Here is a 15,556-nt window from a genome sequence, read left to right as displayed (position 1 = left end):
TATTATTATTATTATTATTATTATTATCATTATCATTATTATCATTATTATATTATTATTATTATTATTATTATTATTATTATTATTATTATTATTATTATTATTATATTATTATTATTATAATTATTATTATTATTATTATTATTATTATTATTATTATTATTATTATTATTATTATTATTATTATTTATTATTATTATTATTATAACGTAAATTTTAATATAATACGGCAATTAATTCACGGAAGTACATCGTTCAATTAATAATGGCAGAAAGTCTGGCCACATATTTATAATGAATCGGGTTTGTCTTAGATGACCAAACAAACAAACAAACAAACAATAACAACAACAACAACAACAACAACAACAACAACAAATGAGACAAACAAAAAAAGCAAGATTTTAAAAGGTAATAAACAATAGAAGAGCACATCAATGAAAAACAACAACGAGATTATAACACATAAAAGATATTCGTAATAAATCGATAACTGATTAAATTACTCGAACTACTTGATTAAAAAAAATAATAATCATAATAATGATGATGATGACAATTACAACAACAACAACAATAATAATAATAATAATTGTAAGTAAGTAGAAATAATAATAATAATAATATATAATAATAATAATAATAATAATAATAATAATAATAATATAATAATAATAATAATAATAATAATAATAATAAAAAAAGAACAATAGTATAATATCAACATTAAAGCATACTACTAGCAAATAAAATTATTAAAACAAAAGTTTAAAAAATATCAATAGACAGAAGGAATTTTTAAAATATTGGGGAAAAAAAAAAAAAGTTATCCCTGCCGGGATTTGAACTCTCGAACCTTAAGCTCAGAGTCAAACAGCTTATTTCCACCAAGCCATGGTGTCACTGAACATTTAGTGACATTTAATCATGTGTATTTAGATATTTAAAAATGTATTTGAATACCACTCTTACTTTGATATTTTGAACTATGTTAATTGCACTATAGCAGAAATTAAAAAATTACGATCAAAATATTTTTACAACTTTGAATCGGGCTGTCAGTTACTGCACGTGTTCAATCTGGAAGTAGGTCAGTAGTTCGACCGAGATTGTCGCACTTTTCACTCTCTCTATAAAAAAGAGTTCCTTGTGGATACTGAATAGTGGCAAAGCACTATTCAGTATCAGATACTGAATAACCACTTCCTAAATCAAATGTCATTTTTTTCGTAAAAGCAAGACTGTCAAGTTACTAGTGTGAAAAGTTGCCCCGTCTCGTCGAAAAACAAATGTCTGAGAGGTATAGTGTGAAACAAAGTCTGGACTATTTTTTTATTTCTACGTGTGTTACATTGTTTAATGCTTCACTTTTGGGATTGAAGTATCAATTAAATTTAATCTTGTCTTTTCCTACCAAAGTACTCTTTTATTTTGATTAACCGATTACTTTGATGGTAAAATCTATTCAGTAAAATGTCTGATTTTGTTTGACTGTAGACAACATTATTATGTGGGTTTCTGGCGATAATTAAAAACAAGAAGCCGGTTTGGAAACTTTTGATATCGTCATTTTTGACCGACTTTGGTAAAACCGGCACAGTTGCTAAATGAATAAAGGGTTTTAAATTAAACTTGGCAGGCATTAACTTAAGACTTGAAGGTGTCTATGAAGCTCGGTTGACGAAATGAATTTGGAGGTGTAGACATACGCTACTACTGCTACTACTACTACTACTACTACTACTACTACTACTACTACTACTACTACTACTACTACTACTACTACTACTACTCTTACTTATACTACTACTAATACTAAATTAAGACTTTGTTCTTGTAGCTTGTAAAATTTTGGATGGCTCTGATTTCTACTTTGTAATGAAATAACATTATATTTTTTCCTGTTCTTTTCTCGGACCCGATATACATTTAGTGTTATTATTAATGCTCTAATGAACACCCCGTGATACTATGATAGTCTTTTTATTCTCTATTTAAGAACACAACATTCAAATTCGTAACAAAATTTTATTTGGGCACATAAAAATGCGTCATCCAACTACAGTCAGATTTTTTTTATTAATGGCGCGTGTTTTTCTGTTTTTTCTCAGCTATCCCTCTATCAAACGTTGTAAAAATTTTGTCAACCTCTGAATCAATCCATCTTAACTGAATATAGATTGTAGACCGTTTTGATGCCTATCAAAAAAGTTTTCTTCTTAAAGACCTATAAAAAAATACCCTAAAACCGCTGTCATAAAATTTGAGATTTTATGTAGTTGCATTAAATTTTGAATTTGTTATTTATGGCATTTATCTACACTGTGTTGCAATTACCAAAGACTGATGAGAAATCCCTAGCTTTAAATCATTTGAAATGGTTATTTAATTGTTTTAAAAACATATTAGGCTCTTAAACGATGCATTACGATACAGTACGAAATCTCAATCTGTTCCACTCTCGTAAAGCTGTGAAAAGAAATTTTCTTGTATCTATCGATAAGGAGCACAGCTATAATATTTGAATTTCATAATCAACCATGAGAAGATGGTTCTAGAAATAAGATAGAGAGATCACCATTCTGGAACGGCGTGGTAGGAAAAGGATCCAACACAACTTTGACATGGATATCACCCAAAGATGTATGGAGCTGGGTGAACGTAAACATACATCCGGCAAAGGAATGGACGTCTGATAATTCGGGTAGAAAAAGGTCCATGGGTTCTGGACTGAGGATCACTGTTATTCTTGGAGGTGGTGAAGATACTGGATTGAAAAGGATGCCATATTCTCTGGGGTCGATGCAAAAGTGTTTGAAGACTTGCTAAATACAGTTTGCTGCCTTCCCTCGAGGCATCCAGCTGTAGTGTACTCGTATTGGACAACGCTACCATTGGGTGGCCCATGGTCGCTTCAAGGCTCCCACTTTGGCAAATGTAAAATCTGACATAATTTCATGGTTTCAAAAGGCAGCATTACATATTCTAACCATTTCTCAAAGGGCTAACAATATACTCATTTGTAAAAAAAAAAAGAAATTAACCAGAGATAGTTTTCAAAGCGGAGTGTCTAATCAGGGAGTTTTGACAAGAGGTTGCGCAACTTCTCCCATATCACTGTGAGCGCAATCCAATCGAGGTATTAGACCTACGTAGAGGGAAATATTGAGAGGAGAAAAAGCAAATTCACTCTCACCGAGAAAGCAATAAATCATAATAGAACAAGGGAAAACTGGGGAAAATTTCATTTCATTGGATAGAGTGATGCTCGGAATCTTTCCGTAGGCGTTCTATTTCTCCTTTTCTTCATCCTCGTCATCAGAATGTGATGATTAATGTGTCCAGTATTTCTTGGTTGTTGTTGTTTCTGTAGTTGATTGTATTGTTGAACACGTGTACAATTTGTGTAAACATTGTATCCTAAATTGATGAATTTCTACTTTGACCAGTCTATACGTATTGAATTTATGTAATCCTCTTTGGCATAAACACAAGGTATTTCTCAGAATGGTGGAATCAAAATAATGTTGGAAGCGTGCCAAATTCACTTTCGTTTGTATTCATGAGTAATGTGTATTGATAGTTACAAAATGTAGCTGTCTGATAGTTAAGGATTGCCATTCATTCCTTCATATTCAGATACTGTATGAATATCGTTTGTTTCACTTAACTGGTCATTCTATTTTAACGAATTCCTTCAAAATTGATAAGCGGAAAATTCATAATTTTGATAATGTAAATCTTCCATGAGTTCCATATGTTTTCGATTTTAATATAGATGTATTAAGCGAAATACTTTCCTGTTGTTTTTTTAATTCACTTTTTAATTTAGGCAAATTGATTCAGAAGTTCATTCAAATTTTTTGCAGCTGTGCTTTGATGTACAGATTAGATAAAGAAGAAAAACACGAGCAACTTATAAAAAAATCTGACTATAAATACCTTACTCTTTATTGCATTTTATTGACTTCCTATTGACCAGTTCAGTTTCCACCATGTCCATATGATGAGACTACAATCTGGAGTGGATGTTTTGGAGACGAAATACCTGGTATATGTACACATGCTTGGGACCCCAGTGAGTTATTCATTCATGCATGTAATGTTATTGTTGTTGTTGATGATGATGATGATGATGAGGATGATGATGATGATGATGATGATGATGATGATGATGATGATGATGATGATGATGAGGATGATGATGATGATGATGATGATGATGATGATGATGATGATGATGATGATGATGATGATGATGATGATGATGATGATGATTATGAGGAGGATGATGGTAGCGTGGTGTTGGTGGTGGTGATAATGGTGGTGGTAGTGGTAGTGATGGCGGTAAACATGATGATAATGTTTTTACTCGTCGCTCAAGAAGGGGGGGGGGGGGGGGGTAGACTAAATTTTACTAGAATTTTAAATATTAGATATTCTCCTGACCACAGAAGGGTCTATGAAAAAAGGGAAATAACCAGCGACGAGCATCTCACGGAAATAAATGCAGTTCCTAATGGTATTCCAGAACAAAAACGGTTCTGATTAAACAGATTGAGAATCGAGAATGGTAAAACTTGTAAATAAGTGAAAGTACAAGAGTTGATCAAATATGAATGGCCTTATCTGTGAAGGAATACTTCGATTCACATGAAATTTATTTTTGAGAGTTGTCGATTTCTCATGATAGCATTGGCACATGGAAAGCATATTTTGGTCTGACTATCTTCCAAAGAACAAATCAATGAACGGGGAACACGACTCACTATCAAATAACCGCTTGAACAATAATAAAGATGATAATAATAATAATAATAATAATAATAATAATAATAATAATAATAATAATAATAATGATAATAATAATAATAATAATAATAATAATAATAATAATAATAATAATAATAATAATAATAATAATAATAATAATAATAATAATAATAATAATAATAATAATAATAATAATAATAATAATAATAATAATCCTTTCTTTAAAAAATATAGCATTGTGGAGAACAACCTGCTTATTTGAGTCAATACAAAAATTATACGGCGCACAACTCTACTGAAAGATTTGAAAATTAGAAATGTGTTTTTACAGATAGATAAACAGATAACTTGATTTCCTTTTCCAATTTAAAGTCAGTTTGAAAGTTCGTTGAGTCACACAGATCTCATAAAATACGTACCGACAACACTAACACTCTCAAATACAACCAATTTCGTCATTGTAAAAAGTTGTCAGTTTGGCGTTTTTACGACAGGAAGAACAACCAAAAGATGGATTTTGACCATTGTTTTGATTTTCAGCCGTCATTTTGATTTGTGAAGTATTGAAATGTAGAGCATAACAGTCCGAGGGTCTTTTTTACTATAAGGCTAGCTCGAGATCAAAGGATCTTTTTCTATTAGGGTTAGTCATAAATCTTAGTAAAGGTGCTAGGGTGTTTGTTTTTCCCTTAGTTAAGTAAAGGGGAGACATTCCGAAAGCTCCTACATCCCCAGTATTCTTTAAATTTGTATTTTCACCGTTGATCTTTTGTCAGGCGTTTATTTATTAAATTTGTCATCATTTTTTCTATTAGGGTTAGCTCGAGATCGGAGGATATCTATTTTTCTAATGGGGTTAGTCATAAGTCTTATTAAAGGTCCTAGAATGTTTGTTTTTCCATAATTTAAGTAAAGGGGAGACATTCCGAAAGCTCCTGCATCCCCAGTATTCTTTCAATTTGTATTTTCCTCGTTGATCTTTTGTCAGGCGTGTATTTTTTCAATTTTTCATCATATAGAGCATTTAAAAACTCTAGAACAAACATTGATAGATTTGTGAAAGTTTAAAATTTCCTAATTTGACCATTGTTTTGATTTTCGGACGCCGTTTTGATTTGTGAAGTATTGGAAGGTAGTGCAAAGCAGTCCGAGAGTGTTTTTTTCTATTCGGGTTAGCTCGAGATCGGAGGATTTTTTTTCTATTAGGGTTAGTCATAAGTCTTAGTAAAGGTGGTAGGGTGTTTGTTTTTCCATAAGTTACTTACTTACTTATCCGAACCAGCGACCACCTGAGCTCTAGCCCTTCGGTCTTGTGCCATGATGTAGAAGTTAGACGTCTTTTGTAGTTGTTCCAGGTGACTATTAAGTGTGTTACTGATGCTTGGATTTGGTGGGAGGAATCTGCATCTCAGGTCTTCAAGAGCTTGACATTCAAGTAAGTGGTGTGTTACTGTTTCATTGGGGTGTTGACATATATGACCGGAAGGGGATGTGTCTTTTGTAATTTTGCTTAAATGGTTATTGAGCTGTATGTGTTGTGTTTTTAGTTGAAAGATGATGCTTTGCTGGTGTCTTCTGAGCTTATTTAGGCAATCAGTCTTTACAGGAGTGGTCATATGGCAAAACATACATCTACTCGTGGTGCTCATTGCCCAGCTGTTCATCCATTCTTCTCTCTTATTTGTTTTGATTATTTGTTTTGCTGTGTCTAAGGATACTGGAATTGATGGTTGTAAAAATGTTGATCCGAGTCTGGCTAGTCTGTTACCATTGTCATTTCCTGGTATATTTGAATGTCCCGGTATCCACTGGAGAGATAAGTCTACTCTGTGTGTTGTAAGGAATTCATCTAGTTGAGATCTTAAACTATTGAACGTTGAGGAGAGTTTATCTAAATCGAGAGCTTGGAGAACCGATTTGGGATCTGTGAAGATGACAGTGTTCTGAAGTTTTGAAGGGTTTAGCTGGAAAACAGAAGAGAGGTGTTGCAGTGAGGCTTCTATTGCAACTGCCTCTGCCTCGTAGTTTTAGGGTTTATTAAGGGTACTAGGTTTAATTTTATTCTTGGGGTTAGTTGAGGGAATATATTATTAAAGTTGTTTCCCTTTGTAGGGGCTTTCGGAAGGCCTCCCAAGTAAGCGTGGTAAAGACTTGGGACGTATTGATATAGATATCTACTGACTGATAAACTAAAATCATGCCGAATAAAGTATGGCAGCGGCGACAAGCACATCGATTAAAATATGCATCTAATCGTAATCAAACTAATCAAGAAAATGATTCAGGCCCAGCTGAAGAACCACACGGTATTGACGTAGAAGTAGTTTACATTACAAGTCAAGAGGAAGAAATTCATGTCTTATCTCCACTTCAAATAGACTGAAACCAGAAGTAGATCTACTACTACTACTACTACTATTACTACTACTACTACTACTACTACTACTACTACTACTACTACTACTACTACTACTACTACTACTTCCGCTACTTCTACTACTAATACTAATAATACAGAAACTGCTCCTCAACAAAATGTAGCTCAAACAGTGTAAATTACATCAGCTGCAGATCAAAAACAGGATGCCAACGGTGAAGTCTCACTGGCAACTTTACAACCCCTTCCGGATAATATAAAGAGTCTTTACATGGGTAACGACACAAATTCTTAGAATTTTTGAGAACACATCCGTGCTTAAAATTCTATGTTTGCATTCGCCTCCTTGGGTGTACACGAAGATTTCTTGCCTCCTGGGATATACTGTTTCCGATCCGAGTTAGTGGTACTGTCTATCATAGAATAGGTCATATTCAACCCAACAGTGATAATGATAGACCAAAATTTGCCCAACTTTACATTTATGACACTGAACACGAATTTCAAAATCGGCTTTTTTGGAATAGAAGTCTTAATACTGATATTTTGACAACTATATCTCCAATCATGGCTACTGTTAGTCCCTTTGCTGAATTATATAAGCATGCCGCTGCAGCTATTGAAGATGCCGGAGATCAAGGGAAGGATATTAGAATGTTGATGCGAGCAGAATCATCAAAAGATGCCCGTAGATATAATATCGAAGTTGCTGTTTTACTCCCAAATAAACCTATCAACTGTAGTTACCGGAGGGATATTGTATTATACCCCATATTGTATTATACTGCAAATCAGATGACCATCCAAACCAACAGTCAATTATGCATATCAGTGAAACATATCCTCACTTTGATCCGTTGCATTATGTGCTCTTCTTTCCAAAAGGACAAGAAGGTTGGGTGCCCAACATTAATTCAACAGAAAGCGAACCGGTCAGGTCAGTCCATTATTATTTTATGCTTATCGACTTATGGAGAGAGATAGTTTTAATGTAATCTTGTCTCCTGTAACAATATTGTATAGATCAGTATGATAAAGTTGAAGAGCAACGCCAGCAATACATTCGATTTAATCAACATTCATTACGGGCAGAATTGAATCAAGGACTGGTGGATGTAGTGTATCGAGGTGACGCACATGGAGCTACAGTAGGGACCAAAATTGTTTTGCCAACTTCATTCACAAGGGGTCCAAGAAGCATGCTCCAATTATAACAAGATACAATGTCAATCGTTTGCAGATTTGGTAAACCAGACTTATTCCTTACGGTGACCTGTAATCCATGTTGGCCAGAGATAACAAATGAACTGTATTCACAACAAACAGCTGCAGACCGACCAGATTTAGTCGCAAGGGTTTTTTAATTAGGCGCATTGATGGAAGAGAAAATTAAAAAGGAACTTTTTGGCAAAGTCTTAGCATATGTGAAGGTCATTGAATTTCAAAAGAGAGACCTGCCACATTCTCACATCCTGATTATCCTTGTTCGCAGTGCCAAACCCATAACTACTCAAGATAGTGATAGGTTGGTGTGTGCAGAAATTCCACAAAACAAAACATTACAGAATTTAGTTTCAAAATACATGATGCATGGTCCCTGTGGCCTGGACAATCCCAACAGTCCATGCATGAAAGATGGCAAGTGTTCCAAGAGATTTCCAAAATCATTCAGTTAGACGACACATACAAATGACTCCACATATCCCCTGTACCAGAGACGTAATGATGGAAAATCAATCTTCAAAAGAGGAATTGCCCTTGACAATAGATGGGCTGTCCCATATAACCCGTATCTCCTTATCAGATATGGCACATATCACTCTTGAGGTGTGCAACAGCATAAAAGCGGTGAAATACATGTATAAGTATGTGTACAAAGGACATGATAGAGTCATGGTAGAATTCCAAGGGGAGCAAGATGATGAAATTAGGAGATTTGTTGATGCACGTTATGTTTCAGCAAGTGAATCTTGCTGAAGATTATTCCAATTTGACATGCAAGACCCGGCAGTTCAACGTTTAGCTTTGCACTTGGAAAACCAACAGTCTGTAACTTACAGAGAAGGGCATGCGGACACCACACTAACAGCATGGTTTAAGGAAAATGCAATAAACCCTGAGGCTAATACTCTACTGTATACTGATATGCCGGAACATTACACATGGGATAGTAGAACGTACATTTGGAAAGAGAGACAGAGAAACCGCCTGGCAATCGGTATAATGTACAGCGCCCATCTTGCAGAAGGGGAGCGCTTCTTTCTTAGATTATTGCTGCAGCATGTAAGGGGAGCAAAATCATTTGAAGACCTAAAAAGCTCAGAAGTAGGAACATTACACCATACTTTTCGACAGGCCGCGTCTGCTATGGGTTTATTGGAGGACGATGACGAGTGGATAAACTGCATGGCAGAATCAGCATTTGTTGCATCACCAAGTCAACTCCGACAGCTTTTTGTCACGATTTTGATCTTTTGCAACCCCACAGATCCTTTTTCCATATGGAATACTTTTCAAGACCACTGGCTGAAGATTATTTTCATGTTTAAAGTATGACTGCTGAAGCTTGCGTTACTAAGACACTTGAAGACGTTAACAGGCTTCTTATGATTCACAAAAGATCATTAAAAGATTATTAACTACATGAGCCTACAGAATCATACGCAATTGCCTGTCAAGTATGGGATCAAAATGAGCAACGACAAATTGCACACAGTCGAAAAATGCAGATGAATCATGACCAACAGTTAGCATTTACGGCCATTTTGGAATCAATTGACGTACCTGAACAAGATCGGGTGAATAATGTCTTCTTCATCGATGGCCCTGGTGGAACTGGCAAACCTCTTCTGTTAAATTACCTACAGCGCTATGCCTTTCCTGAAAATGACCCAGACTGCTCGATAAATGCTGTATACAATGATTTTAATTTGAACTTTGCGGATAAAAATTATCTATCAGAGAGAGCAATTTTGACTACAAGCAATGAAAATGTTGACAAAATAAATGCAGCCGTTCTGTCCAGGTTGACCTCATCAACTGGACACATTTACAACAATGCTGATTCCATTCAAAGTGACTCTGGCATCAACTTATACCCGATTGAATTCTTGAACGAACTTACATCTCCCGGACTTCCGCACATGCATTACATTTGAAAGCCAACACGTCAGTCATGCTGCTTAGAAATATAAATCTAAATGACACCCGTTTGTTAATAACTAAATTAGGTTCAAAAGTATTAGAAGCCAAGATAATTACAGGTAGTAGAGCTGGCGACATAGTGTTTATCCCTAGAATCAATCTGACGACATACAACAACTTATTCAGGCTTACCATTTATTCTAAATAGAAGACAGTTTCCGGTAAAACATATGCAATGACAATTAACAAGTCTCAGGGGCAGACATTAAGCAAGGTGGGGATTTTCTTACCACAACCTGTATTCACACACCGACAACTGTATGTTGCTGTGTCACGGGTCAGAGGCTATAGTGACTTACACTTCATTTTGGGCCACACAGAAAAATCAACCGAAGATACACCAAATTACACAGACAACGTTGTTTACCAATCTGCCCTCATTAAATGATGGTGACTACAATATCGAATTAAAATAGTTCTTTCCCCGCAAAATTGCGGGCGTTTTACTAGTACTCATAATACTGATAATAATAATTATAATAATAATAATAATAATAATAATAATAATAATAATAATAATAATAATAATAATAATGATAATAATAATAATAATAATAATTATTATTATTATTATTATTATTATTATTATTATTATATTTATTATTATTATTATTATTATATTATTATTATTATTATTATTATTATTATTATTATTATTATTATTATTATTATTATTATTATTATTATTATTATTATTATTATTATTATTATTATTATTATTATTATTATTATTATTATTATTATTGTTATTATTATTACTATTATAATAATTATTATAATAATAATAATAATAATAATAATAATAATAATAATAATAATAATAATAACAATAATAATAATATAATAATAATAATTATTATTATTATTATTATTATTATTATTATTATTATTATTATTATTATTATTATTATTATTATTATTATTATTATTATTATTATTATATTATTATTATTATTGTATTATTATTATCATTATTATTATTATTATTATTATTATTATTATTATTATTATTATTATTATTATTATTATTATTATTATAAATGGGATTCATATCGCTTTATCCCGTTGTCATAGGCTCTAAGCGCTTTACAGTGATATAAAACAAAACATATTATGGTACGACAAATGTTGATAGAAATTTGATACGAATTAAATTTGACAAAAACGAAATATGATAATAATATTGCAACTTATGACGTAATAAGATAAAACTGTAAGCGAGATTTGAAAGTTTCGACGAATCCGAGTATCTCACGTGTGATGGAAGAGAGTTCCAAAAATGGGCAGGGAGGGGGGGTTGGGGAGGGCGAAAATTGAAATGATTTTTCACCTATTTTACGCAAGATCTTACGTTTGACATGGATTGACTGGTATTTCTTGACCTCAAGTTTCTATTGGGGTCATAGATGTTTAGAAGATCTTTAATATAGAAGAGACTGTTAGTGCTCAAGAATTTGTAAACAGCAGTACAAATCAAATAGGCAACTCTTTTCTCCACAGGAAGCCAATGTAACTCACGGAGAAGGAGAGTTGCTGACGGGAATTTTTGGTTATTGCGTACAATGAGTCTGGCTGCGTCATTTTGAGCAACCTGAAGTTTACTCATTTTGTCTTCAGCTAAATTCGCCCAGAGGGAATTACAATAGTCCAATTTGGACTACACAAGGGAATTATTTAAAAGTTATGCTATATGCTTGTGTATTAAATGACGAATTTTGCTTTTTTTTTTGTTCATTTCTATCTACATAAATTGTATGCTGTTATTCGCGTGGCTTGTCATGGAAAGATCTTTATCAATGAAGACGCCATGATTTTTTTGCTTTATTTGAAAATTCTATTGTACTGTTTCCGAGAGTAATAGGTGATTTTTTTGCCTGTTTAAAAGATACTCGGCCTTCCACACATTAAAATCTCAGTTTTATTATCATTTATTTTAAATGTTTTGCATTTGGTACATCCAAGATTTAACCTCATTATAACAGCTCGAAATTCGTTGTATTAAGAATTGTAAATTACTAAGGGCTACTGAATCATAAATTTGCTTATCATCTACATAAAAACGATATCTCGGATTGAATCTGGACATCACACTAGAAAGGGGCTGTATATATATACAATAAAAAGGACAGGGCCTAGAACAGAGCCTTGTGGCACTCCAAAGTTTAGTTAAACGCGCTCTGACTAAACACCATTTACCACGATAGTCTCTCGTCTATCCTTTAAATATGATATAAACCATTTAATGGCAATTCCTTTTACTCCGAACGTATTTTCTAGTCTTCTTAACTCACTCAATCCTAGAGACTTTTGCTACTTTTCAAAATGTGTTAAAATGAGCATGTACATAGAAAGTTTTTATTCAACTACCATTAACATGCAATAACTAAAAATTGAGCTCTGATATTACGCCTATAATGTATCTCATAAAAATGTAATAAATAGGCATGGGTTAAAAGTAATCAGGGTTAGCTACGGATATAGTCGGTGTTAGGGTTGAGTGAGTTAACAAAATGTCAAGGTGAATGACTGGAGCATGCGTCGGTTGAATAACAACAAGGGAAGCTTTAAAATGGAGTTTTGCTTTTGTAGGACAACGCGTCGCCTCATCGCCTCGCAGTGTCAACATTAGCAGCAGGTATTGTGAGATTGAAATCTTACCTCATCCTTCTTACTCATTCGATTTCGGCCCTTTTCAATATGTAAAAAAAGTTTCCTTGTATGTTGAAATTTAAAATTTGGATGCTACGTATTGTCTTCTTTTTTTAAAAAAAAACTGTTTTATTCATTTGAGTTTAGCGAATACAATTATCTATTTTATAGGCGATAAATGTGTGAGATTAACAAACTGCACACGTAATGGAGACACTTGGCCACCTAAGATTGCATGCAAATCAAAATGCTGGACGGTAATAAAGGTCTTAAAGTGGGACGATCCTTTTAGTCCGAACCGCAAAAGGGTAAAAATGTGGTCGGAAGTTATGAGTTTCGGTAGGCTACTTATTATTTGTTATTGTCGCCTTTTTATGATCATCATCATCATCATCACCATCATCATCATCATCATCATCATCATCATCATCATTATCATAATCATCATCAACATCATCGTTATCATCATCAGCAACAGCATCATCAGCAACAGCATCATTATCATCATTATCATCATCATCATCATCATCATCATCATCATCATCATCATCATCATCATCATCACCACGACCACCACCACCACTGTCATTTACCATGCTGTTTCCTCCTCTGAATCTAATTCTTTTTCATAGAAAACTTGTCATAAATAAACCGATAACCTCAACTTGATGGCAACACTTCATTGAATCCAGTTACATCTTGACTTGTTAGATGGATTTGCCGTACTGTTGTGCATAGAAAACAACATGGAAATGAAACTTTGGCCAGAAAAGTCGCCTTTCAAATATCGATCGATTAAAATGACACTCATTTTGTCAAATAAAACCCATTCACGAAGCCTCATAAAGAAAAATTGTGAAGCGCACTGAGCAAGGTTAATTGGTAGAATTGCGCCATATCAATGTCACGATATCAAGAATATGATTCCGTCATTTTCATTGTTGAAATAGCGTTATGAAATCACAGATTGTATCAAAATAGAAGAATAGTAGTAACGTTAATACAATAAAATCACTGTTTTTCTTTGTTCCCCCCCCCCCCTTCCCCCTCTCAGGAAACCGCGGCCAAATACTGAATAGGCTGGAAATTGGCCCCATGTCGGCAAAACATTTCTATGAGGAAGTTGATTTTTTCATTGCAAGTCAACCCATGAACATAGTGAAGACCTTCACCACTAGAACGCTTTATCATGATTGCGTGCACTAATAAAAATACACTATTGTAGACTAATGGATGTTGTCTTTGTTTGAGAGTATTTCCATTACAGAACAGTTTGGGTTATCAGACCAGTGAATACGTACACGTCGGTAGACGGCAATATGAGAAGGGGAGAGATTGAGGTAGTTAGTTGGGAGAGAACTTTCTTAAGTTTAGATGGAAATTATCATTCCATCTCCTCAGTGATTAAGATAAATTCTCAAATATGAATAATGATACCAATTGTATTAACTCTTTGTTAATCAGACGTGTACTTGATTTCAGGTCTTATAACCTAATGTGGACCCATAGTTGTAATGGAAATTCTCTAAAACCAACGCAAAAATACAATGTCTACTTCAACAATGTCAAAAAAGCCTTTAATTGACTTCGGTTATCTGACCTGCAAATATTTGCACGTAATATTAACCTGTTCTTTTCCATGAGTTTCAGGTGTTCTTATTTTGAAAATAATATCAACATTCAAGCTTCAAAACGCATGTTTAAGAAAACATTACACAGGGAGTTGGTTAGTCAATGAGAGGTATTCATTTTTTATTGCAAATATCCAGAATCATAATTTAGATTTGAAAAATATCTACATAATCTATAGAAGTATAGCTTCAATAAGTGTGCATTGAGAATTTTTAGATATCTAACTTTGATAGAAAGATATGTTCAATAAGTGTGGATTGAGAATATTTAGATATCTAACTTTGATAAAATATATGTTCAATAAGTGTCCACTGAGAATTTTTAGATATTTACCCTTTGATAGAATAATGTGTTCAATATGTGTGCTCTGACAATTTTTAGATATTTACCCGTGTTCATAGAAAGTGTTCGATAAGTGTGCACTGATAATTTTTAGATTCTACCCTTTCGTAGAATTATGTGTTCATAAAGTGCACTGAGAATTTTTAGATAAACTGAAAATAAATGAAATGTTCAAGGAAAATAGACGTATCTATAATTTCCCTTTACAGAGCTAGACTCAAGAACTATAATTATTAAATATAACGTTGCCAATTTTTTAAAGAAAATTATCACCCTTCAAATGGTGATTCAGTTTGAACTTGTTTTTTGAACGTGCTTGGAATTCTAAAATAAATCACAACTACAACCAAATTCAAGTATTTGCTTTTGTTTTGTAAACGGTTTTTGTTTTCTTTGATTTATAATGAATTATTTTCAATATTTATCATTGTCCATCCAACGACACAAGGTCTATATTTATACAAGTGAAAACCTTTGGCACAGTGGCTAGTGTCACTGCTCGCTTAGCTTTCCTCCCCCCCCCCTTCTCTCTCTCTCTCTCTCTCTCTCTCTCTCTCTCTCTCAGCCAGGCGGAGGGTT

General features: G+C 33.5%; 1 protein-coding gene across 1 annotated transcript; it reads left to right on the top strand.

Moving 5' to 3' along the window:
- Positions 1-3,428: 3,428 nt before the first annotated feature.
- On the top strand, positions 3,429-15,310 carry LOC144969300 (uncharacterized). The gene is made up of 4 exons (XM_078908409.1): positions 3,429-3,456; positions 3,983-4,078; positions 13,175-13,342; positions 14,058-15,310. The coding sequence occupies exons 1-4, from the start codon at positions 3,429-3,431 to the stop codon at positions 14,207-14,209; spliced, it is 444 nt and encodes a 147-aa protein (XP_078764535.1). The 3' UTR covers positions 14,210-15,310.
- The last annotated feature ends 246 nt before the right edge of the window (positions 15,311-15,556 follow it).

The sequence above is a fragment of the Berghia stephanieae genome, chromosome 3 (genome assembly GCF_034508935.2).
Source record: "Berghia stephanieae isolate SIO BIC M18660-M18661 chromosome 3, UCSD_Bste_1.3, whole genome shotgun sequence".
Lineage (NCBI taxonomy): Eukaryota > Metazoa > Mollusca > Gastropoda > Nudibranchia > Aeolidiidae > Berghia > Berghia stephanieae.
Note: the sequence above shows the minus strand (reverse complement) of the source record. Positions and strands in the feature narration are given on the sequence as shown.

Bases quoted from the DNA above. Each gene is read 5' to 3' on its own strand.
- LOC144969300 (XM_078908409.1), top strand. From the start codon at position 3,429: ATGAATTTCTACTTTGACCAGTCTATAC. The intron at 3,457-3,982 runs GTATTGAATTTA...CCTATTGACCAG, and splicing joins CTACTTTGACCAGTCTATAC to TTCAGTTTCCACCATGTCCA. The intron at 13,343-14,057 runs GTAGGCTACTTA...TCCCCCTCTCAG, and splicing joins GTCGGAAGTTATGAGTTTCG to GAAACCGCGGCCAAATACTG.